The 15,101-nt window shown below is 17.4% G+C and overlaps 2 protein-coding genes across 2 annotated transcripts; one reads left to right on the top strand and one right to left on the bottom strand.

The window, feature by feature from the left end:
• Nucleotides 1-1,411: 1,411 nt before the first annotated feature.
• Nucleotides 1,412-6,822, top strand: PADL01_1132800 (alpha/beta hydrolase, putative; the record flags this gene model as incomplete). The annotated part of the gene is made up of 2 exons (XM_028682801.1): nt 1,412-6,407; nt 6,653-6,822. 2 exons carry the CDS (start codon nt 1,412-1,414, stop codon nt 6,820-6,822), a joined length of 5,166 nt encoding a protein of 1,721 aa, XP_028539043.1.
• Nucleotides 6,823-7,528: 706 nt separating this feature from the next.
• On the bottom strand, nt 7,529-12,445 carry PADL01_1132900 (zinc finger protein, putative; the record flags this gene model as incomplete). The annotated part of the gene is made up of 1 exon (XM_028682802.1): nt 7,529-12,445. One exon carries the CDS (start codon nt 12,443-12,445, stop codon nt 7,529-7,531), a length of 4,917 nt encoding a protein of 1,638 aa, XP_028539044.1.
• Nucleotides 12,446-15,101: the final 2,656 nt, after the last annotated feature.

Here is a 15,101-nt window from a genome sequence, read left to right on the forward strand (position 1 = left end):
AAACACATAATGTTTCCCCTTTCACGTTTACAATATAGAAGATTTTTTCTCAAAATGAATTTTTTTTTGAAAATATATAAATAAATAAAATATATTATATAGGAAAATATGTTTTTAGGTATGTTTATAATAGTATTATTAATGTCGTATAATAAAGATGACAATTTTTTTTTTTTTTTTTTTTAAAATTTTTATTATGTCAATTTTAATTATTTTTTTTCTTTTGTTAACAAAATTTTCCTTTTTTTATATAACATTGTTTTAACAATAAAATTATGGTGATAAATATAAAATAATTATTTAAATATAAGAAAAAAGTGTATATTAAATATTAAATATTGTATATATATATAGTATATATTTTTTTTATTTTAATTTTAGAAAATGACAACATTCAGTTGTGCATCTTTTATATTTCAAGGAAGATAATACAGCAAATTATTTCTTTAAAATTATATATATATAATGTATATATATTATACATTATATTTTTTTATAATTATTTTAATATTTTTATACGTACTTAAAAATAAAATATTACCCTTAATATTAATATTTTGTATCATTTTAAACAGTACTTTGTTATTTGTATATATTTCATATGTTGGATTATAATAATTTATTACTTTTATTGTGTATTTTTATTATTTTAATTTTTTTTTTTTTGTTGTTTCCTTTTTTGTAACATTTATTTATATATATATATATATATATATAATTATTGAAGTTCATTCAGATAATATAATTAACTTTAATTGTTGTGTTTATTATATAAATACTTTTTGGTTTTTTTTTTTTTTTTTTTTTTTGTTTATATTATTTGTTCACTTATATATTTGAATAAGTATGAAAATTCGTAATCTAAAAAAATTTTTGTGTACATAATATATTTCGTAATTGTTTTGTAAAAAAAAAAAAAAAAGTACATTAAATATATTTATCATATAATATAATATTATACTATTCTTTTATATTAAATATGAAGTACTATATATATGGTATATTTATTGTATATTATTTGTAAGTCCGATGTATGCATAATAATATATATATATATAATATATGTTTATGCTTTTATTTAAATATATTAATGTGTGCGTGTAGATAATATTTTCATACATGTATATGTATATATATATGTATATTTTTATGTTTATATATTTATTTATTATTGTCCATATATAATTTTAAGAGTAAATATGGATTAATAAAATGTTAAAAAAAAAAAAAAAAAGTGAAAAATCAAAAGAAAATTCTATAGAAAGTTCAAAATAAAATTCAGTAGAATATTCAAAAAGAATATGCAAATGTAAAATCAATTGAATAGTAACATGAAAATTCTAATGAATATAGCAATATAAAATTACGAATTCATTTCCATTTTCATGATTTAAAAAAAAAAAAAAAAAAAATGTATGATAGGTTCCTTGAGAAAATAAGTATTATTTCTCTTAATTTATTATCTAAATTTAATTTAAAAAATTCATATAATGATGAAAATTTGAATGTAATAAAACGTGATAAAACATATAATACATTACCCTTATTACTAAGAATTGAATATAACGAGGTTAATAAGAATGGCGATTCTAATAAGAGAAAAAAGAGAAATCCTATTTTTATAAGTTATTATAAGAAAAAAAATGTGTTCATTCATTTATTAAACCAAGAAAAATATTTACATAAATTTGAACTGTTAATTAATGATATAATAAATACATATAGAGATAGAGAATTTTTAAGTGATTTTTCTTTAAATTTTCTTTATGAAGTTGTTAAAAGCAAAAACAGTTTTAATCTTTTAAGTAGTAATGATGTATATGGCTTATTATTAATACTTGGACAAGAATTTTTGAAATGTAATACTGATACATTAGATAAGCATTTTATAAAAGAACAAAAAGATATTTTATATAATAACTATAATATATTTTTACATGATGAAAATAATGACAATAATGAGAATGAAGAAGAGAATTATAAAAGAAAATTAGAAAAATTAAATTTACTTATTAATGAAAGAAATATGAAAATATTAAAGATAAGTTGTTTTTTATTAAGATATATATCTATAGATAATAGACAAAGTAAAATATTAGATGATACTTTTATGTTTTTTTTTTTAATGAAATTAAATTTTGTTATGAATATGAAGAAAGACATACAACAGAAACATATCGAAAACAATTTTAATTTCAATTTTTATTTTTATACTTTATTATTATATTATTATATATATATTTATAATACTACAAGAAAAGTTAAAATATTTGATCAGGACTTAATACATCATTATGAATATAAACCATTGAATGAATTTAATATAATATATAAAAATTATGAAAATTTAAAAAAAAATCAATTTTTTAATTTAAATAGATATGGAATATATAACTGGAAAGATGAAGATTTAGAATATTATAATATTCTAAATAATAATAATAATTATAATATTCATTATAATAATAATAATAATAGAAATATGTTTTATCAATATAATTATGTAAATGATAAAAAATGTATCTTCTTTTTAAAAAGAAATTATTTTATCAATTCTAAATATTTAGAAAATAATTTTCCTATTTATTTCCAATTTAATGATTTATCAAATATTAATTTTTTAACCAGTTATAACAATTTTAAAATTTTAAGAAAAAAATTTTATGAAAATACTTATAAATATAAATCAGATATTATAAATGAAACTTTAAAAAGTTATGTTCTATTTACATTAAATTTATTGTTTAAATTAAATAATGTTGATAAAACAAATGAAGATATCTTCATAAGCAATGTTAAAAAAGTAGATAATAAAAATAGTAAAAGCAATATAACATTAATAAATAGCTTTCTATCAGCAGCTTCTGTTGGAACACGATGGATGCTGATGTTCTGGTTCATTCCTTTTTCAAAAAAGAAAAAAGAAAATAAAACAAACGATAATCTAAACGATAATATTAACCACAACACAAATAATAATAATAATAATAATAATAATGATGATAATGATAATTCTATAGAGGGGGGTAATAAGGTATCTAAAAATATTTTATTAAAAAATTTAAACATAAAGAAACAAAACTGTAAAAATAAAATTATGTTATGCGAACTTATTTATCAATCCTTAGATTATATTACATTAAATGAACAAGTTCAATATAATAATAAGGGATATAATATTATTGAAAGTTGTTTAAATGAAATTATTAATCATATTGAAAAAAAATATAAATTAAAATATGTAAGTAGTACTAAAGATAGTAATGTAGTTTTAGATAATGAAAATAAGAAAAAAAATAAAAATGAAAAGAATACTTCTGAAAATGATGAAAATATTCTGTTTAATATTATTAATATAGACAATAAATTAAAAAATCCAAAGAATATTTTAAATGTGGAACATTTGTTAAAAAAATTAAATGAACTATTAAAACTTACAAAAAATTCGTCTGTGTATGTTAATACAGGATTACATATTATATTAAGAAATATGTTTATAAATAGATTAAATTCTTTAAATCTAGATTTATTATTTCTAATTAATATGTATTCAAATAATAAATATAAAAATAAATTTTTTCATTATGATCAAAGATATATAATAACAAATAACGAATCCGAAAAATATGAATCTAAAAATAATAAGGAAAAGGATTCAAAAGAAATAAATAAAAAACAAAAAGACACACAAAATGATTTATTGTCTAATGATATAAATACAAATGATAATATTATAAAAACATATGATAATGAAAATATAATAACAACATCTAATAATAAAATGAATGGTATTACAACATTAAATATTTCTTCTTTAAATGTATCATCAAATAATAAAACGGAAGAAGATTATTTTAATTTAGAAGTTACTAAAAAAGCACAAGGAATTCGTAAAAGATTAAATCCTAATATATATAATGAATTAAATATTATATTAAGAATATATGCAAATTGTTTGACATCAAAAGATATATGTTTTGATTCCTTTTCATTATTATATTCTATGTATAAAAATATTATTCAAAATATTTTAAGAATATCATTTAATTTTACTTATTTTTTTAGTGCAGAATTCTTTTTTTTTAATGATAACATGAATTTAAATTCATTAGTAAATATAAAAAATGAATTACTTCCAAGCTCCTTATTATTTGATAGTATACGTGCCTTAACCAATATTAAATCACACTATACATATTATATGAATATAATAAAACAAAGGAAAAAACAAGAAAAAAAATGGGAAAAAGAAAAAAATAAAAAATTACTATTGAGTACTTTAAATATAAAAGAGGTAAAAAGAACAAAGAAGCAAAATAAAATAGTCACTTCTGCAAATGAACATGATAAAAAACAATATCATAAATGTGAGAGATTTTTAGAAAAGGTAGATAAAATGATAAAAGAAGAAATTTGTTATAAAGAAATAAAATATCATAATACACCATATAATCAAAGTATCATGAATATAAATAATATATTGAAATATATATATGCTAATAACTATTATAATAATTATTATAATAATAATTACCATAAATATTTTAAAAATATAAGAAGAAAAATAAAAAATAAAATATTATTAGATGAAAATATATATATGATTAGTAAATATAATCAACAATTTTATCAACTGAATGATCGTTTCTTACCTATCTATAGTTATTCTAAGAAATATAATATATATAGGAATAAACTCTTAAAAATAAAAAATAAAAAGAATATATCTATAAACAACAATACATTGGAGCAGATGAATCATATAGGATTGCAGGGAAGTGATAAAAAACTAGTTGATAATTATAATATGACTAGTCAGAATAATTTAAAAAATAATACTAATGAAAAATTAAATAAAAAAATAAATAAGAAAGAAATGAAAAAAAGGAAAATAATGAACAAAAAAAGAAAAAAAAGAAAAGAACTGGATTTGATATTTGTACATGGGTTAAGAGGTAATGCACTTCGTACGTGGCGTTTTTCTAATTTGTATCATAATGGTTCTGATCATTTTTTTTATTATAAAAATAAAAATTTAGAAAGATTTAAAAAGAAAGATTTTGATCATTTGAAATATAATACTAATGAAAAGAATGTACACAACAATAATAACAATAATATTGATAACAACAATGAAAATAATAGTAACCATAACAATAATAACAATAATAACAATAATAATAATAATAATAGTGACAACAATAACAATTTTAATAACAATAATAATATGAATAATATATTTAATACTAATAAGTGGAATTTTCTTGAAATGACAAATTTAAATAATAAATTTTTTACAAACGAAAAAAATAATGTTCTTAAAGAAAATAATAAAGAGTTGTCGAATAATAGTAACACTGTCAATGTTAAATTTAATAGCATGGAAAAGTTAGAAGAAAAAGATAATGTTATTATATATGACGATTATAGAAAAGGCATAAGACGATTAATGAAAATAAAAAATAACTTTCATTTTATTTTTAATAACCATTTAATAAATATGTTAATGTTAAATTATAAACATAACCAAAATATTTTACCAGTGTATGCTGAGACAAAAGTAATTAATAAAAATTTATTCAAATCCTTATTTTTACAAAATAAAAAATTGAAACATGATTTAGATATGTATAGTGATGAATTATCATATCTTATATGGCCTTTTTATTTATTATATCCAAATAAAAGAAATTCAAATATTTATGTTTTTAATTATCATTCCCCATTATATCCAGATGGTAATTTTTACACAAAGGTATACTATAAAAATGATAATAAAAATACCACAAAATTTTATACTAAGCATAATGTTAGAAGAAGCAAAAATAAAGAAGTAGAATATATAAAGAATCAAGATGATATATCATTAAACAAGAATTCTATTACGAATGCTGATGTAGAAAAAGAAAAAGTTACAGATAATATGTATAATTATTATATGAACGTTGTAAATACATTTTTTAATACAAAAAAAGATGAAAATAATAATATGGTTGAATATAATACACATAAAGAAAAATACTTTTATACAGATAGGATGAATTTTGATGAGATATCTAGTTTCTTATTAAAAAAATTAAAAAATATGAATATTGGAAAAAGAAATGATATAATATTTGTTGCTCATTCTATGGGAGGATTATTAACACAATATATTCTCTTAAAAAGTGATCATATTTTAAATAAAACAAAATGTATTTTTTTTTATGCTACACCACATTTTGGTTCTCCTTTATCATCAAGTGCTTACTTATTAAAACCATTTCTATCACCCTATGTTTATCAGTTGAATGATTACGATTCTACATTAAATTATTTACAACAATCTTTTAAGGAACGAATTAAAAATAAAGATTTAATCGTATACTCATTTTCTGAGTCAGAGAAATCCCCTTTACCCTTTATAGGTTAAAAAATATTATGTTTTAAATAAATGTTCAACATATATAAAATTCTTAAATTATTGTTTTATATATGTGGAGAATATAAATTATAAATTATAAATTATGTCTCCCACAAAGTATTATATCAGAAATGTTTTTTGAACCTATTATATATATATATATATATATATATATATATATATATTTATGTTTTATATTTATTTATATTTATATTTATATTAATGTTTATATATTTTATATTTTTATAGGAGTACACACAATGATAGTTCCGTCCACCTCAGCATATTTATATTATTCTAAAATTTTTACAATTATTAAATATTGTAATCATTTAGAAATAAGTAAAGTAAACAGCGAAGAAGATGTAAAATTTTATTATTTGAATAAAGTAATAAAGGAGTTTTCAAAGATAAAGTAAAAATTTTAAATAATATAAAATAAAGAAATATTTGTATTTTTTTATGTCTTATATAATATATATATATATATATATATATATATATATATGTATTTATTTATTTTTTTAAGTTGTCTATACATTTTATGTTATAAATTATGTTAATGCACAATTTTTAATTAAAATTATCCTTTTTATTAATAAATATATTTCTAGTTTATATTATATATTCATTTGTTAAATTTATATATTAATATATATATAATATTCATTTTCTTTTTTTTTTTTTTTTTTTTTTTTTTTTTGGTTTGTCAATATTATGAATTATGTAAAAATTTGTTATTTACTTTTTCTGTAAAAGTTTTTACGTGTCTAATATAGCTTCTTCATGAACATTAAATATTTTAAATTAATTTTATGAAATTTTTATATATTTTATTAAATTATTTGTTTTTTTTTTATTATTTTTTAAATTAATATTTTGAGTTATACATATATATATATATTGTATCATGGATGTAATAAAAAAAATTAAAATATAGAATATTTAGTTTTTCATAAATTTATAAAATATGTTTTTTTATATATATAACATATGAAAGTATAAAAAAAAAAAATAAATACGTCAGACAAAAATTTTAAATATATTTTAAAAATTGAAAAGAATTTACATGTATGAAGTATTATAAATATTTAAATATATATATATTATATTATTTTTTTTTGTTCAATCTTGAAATGTCACCATATTATTCATAAATGCATTTTGTATATCTTCTTGCGAAATATTTTTCATTGCATCAATAAAAGATGTTTTATTTTCATAGATATTACAAGGGTTATAATAATTATTAGAAATATTATTATTAATAGAATTATCATTGTTCTGATTAATATTATTTATATTTGTCATAATAGATTCATTCATATAACTCCAATTTTTATTATTCACTTTATTATAATTACGATCAAAGTTCATATCACTATGCACATATGGAAAGAAAGGTTCTTTTTTTTTTTGGTTTTTTTCCTTATCATTAACTTGATAAAATTGCATATCTTTTGCAATAGGGTTATTTTCCCAATTGATATTTATGTGATTCATATAATTTCTATTATTATTAGATATATTTGGTTTTATATTGTTTTTTATAATATGTGGTGTTTTAGGTACTTGTATATTCCTTTCATTTATTAAAAAATTATTATCATTATTATTATTGTTTTTTGAAAAGAATAAATTTTTTTTTGATCTGTTATATTTTATATTTTTTGATGAAATATCCTTTTGTTTATTTGTAAAATTATATGTATCAAAATTTTTATAGTCATTGATGTTATATATGTTTGCTTCTTTTATAGGTTCGTAATTAAAATTTTTTTGTTTTTTTATATTTTTTAAAGAATTTGAGGTTATACTATATTTAAATGATTTATTTGTTCTATTATTCTTTATATTGCCTCCTTTTTTGGAACGTATAATATGATTATGTGATTTATAATATGAAGTGTCTTCATTTTTTATATCCATGGAAATATTTTCATTATTATTATGATTTATTGTCGTAAAATTATCAAATGTGTTCTTATTATTAATTCCCATATTTGGAATATTGTAATATGGATTGTTACAGTCATATATACAATTATTTATATTATTGTAATAATTTCCATTTTTTGACATCATATCCATAGGAATAATATTATGATTCAATAATATGTTATTATTTTTCACATGAGGAAAATAATTTGCATAATTCATATTGGATATATAATCTCCATTATGATTAATATTATTATATCCATTCATTTGTCTCATAATATTATCATGAGATATGGGAGCCAAATTCTTATCATTATGTGAGGTTAAAAAATAATTAGATGTATCGTTAAAATTATATATAGGGTTGCTATAGTTAGGTAGAGAAATTATTTTATTTCCTGAATTATCTAAATGATAATAATTTAAATTATTATCAACTATAATATTATTATTATGCTTATATGTATTTTCCTCTATATATTTTATGCGCCCATTTGGTATATTTGCAATTTTACTTCTTGCATCCAATAATTTACCATTTATCATTTTCTTATTACGTTGAAACGAATTATTCTTATCAAAATAATTAGAAATTGCAATAGATGTATTCATATAATTCTTTTTATATTTATAATTACTACAGGTTGTAGTGGTAGTACAATTTGAATAACTCTTTGCCAATGTTTTTGACACTTCTTTTTTATTTGTTTCATTTATGGATATATTTTCTTTTCCATTTTGATTTTTATTTTTTATACCATTTCGAATATTATCATGTACACATGAACACCCTTTATATTCTAATACAATTTTATTCATTTTGTGTTTTTTCATTTTCCAATGTGCTGATGTTTCCAAATTTTTCTTTTCTTTTTCATTATATTTTTCTTTCTTGCATTTATTGTTATTTACATCTTTTCTTAATTTTATGCTCTCATTATTTTTTGTTGAGCGATTATTTTGTGCTTCACTCTTATATTGATCATTTAAACATTTCTCTTTTTTAGAATAGGTGCCATACGTTTTTTTCTTATTTATATTTTTTACATTCATATTTATGTAATTATTTGTTTTTTCAATTTTTGTAGCATCGTTATTTTTATCATTTGTATGCATGTTATGTGTGTCATTCACAAAGGTATATTTTACACGCCTTATTTTTTCATCATCTTTAAACTTATTATTTAATACTTTATTATTTTTTACTTTTACATTTACTTTTACTGTGTTTTGGTCTTTTATTATTTCATTATTGTGAATATGATTGTTTATTTTTGAGCCATTTTTAGAATAACCTTTGTGTGTCATTATATCATTTTTTTCTCTTTTTTGGCTGTATGTTGTTATATTTCTTTTTTTTACACATTGTTCTATTTTATTATATTCTCCACCTAATTTTATAATTTTTTTTTCATATGTATCGTAATAAGTTACATGGTCTAATTTCCCCGCATCATATTTATTAGAAAAGTATTTATTCCTATTTAAATTTAATGATTCATCATTTTTAGGTGAAATTATTTCTATATCCTTGTTTGGTACGTTGCTTTGGTTTAAGGCAGAGATTTCTCCTTCTTCACCTCTAATGTTTTGAATCAATATATTATAATTTGAGTTTGTTTTTTTTTCAGTAGGTTTATCTTCTTCTCCTTCTTCAAACTTGTTACATTTAGAATCATTGTTCAAATTAGTAGTTATGTTAGAAGAGTTAATTAGGTTTCTTTTTTTTTTTTTTTTCTTTGGAGTTTTTTTCTTTTTTTCTTGAGAGTATAAATGATTTTGGGAATTATTTTCTAGTATTTCTTCTTCTTTTTTTTCTTCCGCATTTTTCTGTTTATTTTGTGTTTGTATATTTGTTTCATTTGCTCCTTGTACATTTATTTCCTTTTTATCTTGTTCTTGTGATTTGTATTCTTCATTAAATTTTTTATTTTTTTCTATTTTAGCTTCATTTTCTTGTTCATTATCTTGACGTTTTTTTTCTTCCTTTTTGTCATGAACAATTTGATTATTATTCTCAATTAAGGTTTTAGCTTCATTATCTTGTTTACATATATTATTTTCATTATTTTTATTATTTTCATTAGTTTGTTTTATTTTATTTATTTTTTTATTTTGTGTTTCTTCATTTATTTGATTGTTTAATTCTTCCTTATGTAAATTTTCTCTTTTTTCATTATCAATTATGTTATTAGAAACCTTTCTATCATTTTTATTTTCATTTATTTTGTTATTTGATTGAGTAGAAACGGATTCATTTGAAACATGTTTATCATTAATTTCATAAATTAAAGGCTTATCGTTATTTTTATTTGTTAATGTATCTGCTTGATGAGAATTATTCATATAGCCAGGTTTCCTTAATTCTTCTTGTCCATGGGCATGTCGACAGTTATCAAATAAAGGACACATACCACTTGTGTTAAAAAATTTACACAGTTTTGTTTTAAAAAAATCAGGGGCTGCTCTTAATTCTAGTTCTCCATGGGCATATACACAATCTGTATTTCCACATTTATTCTTTAACCACATTTCACATATTTTTGTTTTTTTAAAACTAAAATAATTTCTTAATTCATCTTGTGAATGAGCATATGAACAATTATCTCCCTTATGACAGATTCCTTCTTTAAAATATTGGCATAATTTTATTCTATAATATTTAGAATTATTACTTCCCTTTACATTATTATCAGAAATATAATTTGTTGAGATAGGAGAGTTTCCTAAAGTGTTAGAATTTAGAAAATATGCATTTGAGCCATTTTTATGTATTATGTCATTATAATGAATATTATTATTTATTTGATGAATTTGTTGATTATTATTATATAAATATGAATATGCAGGATTGTTATTAATATTGGTTGTATAGAATGGATAATATGTAAATGGATAATTACTATTACTTATATTTGTTTGATCAAATGGTGATATATTATAATTATAATAATAAGAATAAGGTATACAAGGTGCAACATAGTAATCCATATTATTATATATATAACCATGAATATTATCAATATTATTATTATATGGTATATAATTATGGGTGTTATTATTTAAATACATTGGATTATTAAGAACATTTGGTTCCTTTAAAAAACCTTTCATAATATTACTATTTCCTTTAAAATTATGGGTATTATTATAATAATAATTATTATTATTGAAACCATTATTAATATTAATATTATTATTATTGTTGTTGTTATTACTACTGTGTGTCTTATGTGTGTATTCATTTTCATCATTCCATATATATTTTGGATAAGGTTCCTTATAAAGCATATTATTTTGATTAATACATATAGGATTATTATTTATTTTTTCTCCTTCTATATATGTGTTATTTTTAAACATTATGTGGTCTTTTTTTATATCATTGTATTTAATATATCCATAATTTGTGTTTTCCATTCTATTATTATCATATGTGCAATATATATAATTCTGAGAAGCTTCATTTTTTAAATAATTATTATATATTCCATTTTGTATATCATTAATATTATACATATTATAATTGTCTTCCCAAGGATACAATTTCATGTTTGGATTTGTCATAAATGGTAATGTATCATATGTATATTGCTTTTCTAAATTGTTAAATAAAAAATCATTTTTTTCTTCTTCATTAATTTTTTCAGCATATTTAGCAATATTAATATCTTCGGTTTGTCTATCGGGATTTTTATGGATATGTCCAACCATATATCCATCAACATATTCATTTATATGTTCTTTTGTTTGTTGTTCTTTTATTTTATTAAATACATCGGAGTTTTCATTTTGTTCTAATTTTTTATTGAACAAGTTTCCTTTTTCAATTTTGTCGATTTCTTTATTTTTTTTTTTCTTTTCATGATTACAATTAGAGGAATATTTCTTTTTCCTTAAATTCTTATCATCAGTCGGCAAATTATTCTTTTCTATATTTAGCTGCATACAAATTAATTTTTCATTATCACCATGTGAATAACTTCTTCTATCTTTTTCTAATGGTGATGGGTTATTATTTTTCTTTTTTTGTCCCGTATTTAAATCTTTAGGTTGTAAATTCTTGGAAACTTTTTCTTTATTTGGTTTTAATTGAGACATTCTTACGGAATTGGAGAAAATAAATAAATAAATATATATATATATCAAACAATTTATATATTATATGACAAAATATCAGGATGACTGAATATTTAATAATATAATATTTTGTATTCTTCGCACAAGTATTTTTCTAATTTAGAAATAGTCTTACAATTGGTTGGGATGAATAAAGGTATTATATAAATATATAGAAAAGGTTTACAAGAAAGTAAAAAAAAAAAAAAAAAAAAAAAAAAAAACAAATATAATAAAAAAATTAATAAATATATATACACATATATATATATAAATAACAAAATTGTTTCTTTTTATATAAAAATAATAAGAATAGAATTTTATAAAATACGTTACATATAAATAAAAAAATATAAATATATATATATATTATAAATGTTTCACAATATTATTGTTTTCTATAATTAATGATAAACAACAAATGGAATATTTAAAACCATAAATATATATATATATATAAAATAATCTATAACAAATAAAATTTTTTTTAGATGACAAATCTATTTTTTTTTTTTTTTTTTTTTTAATTTTTACAAATAAAATAAATTTTTATGCACATTAAAATGTATGACTTAAAATATATATATATATGTATACAATAGAGAAATTTTAAAAGGATATATAAATACATAATTATTTTGAACAAAATTTAGACATAAATATATATGTGTAATAATATTTACAAAAGTCAGTCTTAATTGTTCTATTATAGTTATATATTTTCTATGTTTATTTTTATTTTTATTTTATTTATTTATTTATTTATTATTTTTTTTTTTTTATTGGTTTTATAATAAAAAAAATACATGCAATTATATATAAAAAATAAAAAAAGATATAGTTTCAAATTATTATTTTTTTTTGTTCTTTTAAATAACTCTTTGTTATATGCACAATATATAAAAATATAATCACGACAATACGAGAAAAAAACATACATAACATATATATATATATACAAAATTTTAAGGTTTATATTATTGTCTATATTTTTTCTAAATAAGCAACAAATAGAAATACAAATTATGCGAAATTTTAAAATATATACGTAATTAATAAAATAATCAAAACAAATATATATTTATACATATAAATACAAAATTATATGTAATATGTACATATTATTCATATATTATCAATTACATTTATATTTTCAAAATAAATAATAAAAATAATAATAATGTAACTATTTTATTTATATACACAATAATGAATATATTATATAACTAAGTATAAAAAAGATATTGATTTTTTTAGGAATATATATATATATATATACGAATATATATTTATTTTAATAATAATATTTTAATATGCAACAAAATTTCCTTCTACAACAGTATATTAAAAGAATACATCTTAATTTATTATAATATATGTATATATTTATTGCTTATAATATTTATATAAATAAATATATATTTCTTTCAGACTAATAAATATAAAGTATAATATAACATATACATTCAAGATACAAGAATAATAAATAATATTTAGTCATATAAATATTTTTTCTTATGATATTTCATCTATAAATAAATAAATATATATATATATATATATATATATATATGATAACATATGTAATATTGGAAATGAACATATACTTACATATATATATATATATATATATATATATATATATATATGTAGATATATTTTTAGGGAATATATATTTATTTTATTTTATATATATATATATATATATATATATATATATATTTTTTTTTTTTTTTTTTTTTTTTTTTTATTATTATTAATTCGATATATTTCTTCTTACATACCTTTATAATATATTGACAATCATTATTAAAAATAACATATAATAAATTATGTAAAAAAAAAAAAATAAAAAAATGGAAATACATCCAAATATGATAAAATATTTATAAAATATAAAAAATATTGAGAAAAAAAAAAAGGAAAAGAGAGGAAAATAAAGAATACATAAGAATAATTAAAATTTTCTTGAATTATTATAAAAAAAATATAAGAATTTTTTAATTATCAAAATAAAATTATCAGAAATATATATTTAAAAAATAATTTGTAAATAAATATATATTTATATAATATAAATTATTATATGTACATATCTTAAATTATGGTTATTATATTATTTTATATTAATTATTAATAAAAAAATATAATAAAAATTTTAAAATGATACTTAAAATTTACGTCAATATAAATATATTTTTGTTATATTATATATATATGTATATATATATATTTTTTTTTTTTTTGCATGTGTAGATAAAAACAAATAAAAATATGTACACATTTTTTCATTATGAACCTATTTTATAATTTACGCGAAAAAAAAAAAAAGAAGATACATATTTTTTTATGATATTATATATATATTTTTATTAACTTTAATAAATTATTAATTTATGCTGAATTTTTTATAAGTATAAATGTACAAAAAAAAAAAAAACATCATTCTATAAATGTTTGCATATAAAGCACTATATAAAAATTACATACATATATATATATATATATATATATAATAATATAGATGTATTAATTCATTATATTATAATTATGCACAAAAATATATATACATATATATAATAATATATATTGTCAATATAATTATAATTTTATAATATATGAAATATTATATATTTAA

The sequence above is a fragment of the Plasmodium sp. gorilla clade G2 genome (assembly GCF_900097015.1).
Source record: "Plasmodium sp. gorilla clade G2 genome assembly, chromosome: 11".
NCBI classification, from domain to species: Eukaryota; Apicomplexa; class Aconoidasida; order Haemosporida; family Plasmodiidae; genus Plasmodium; species Plasmodium adleri (nom. inval.).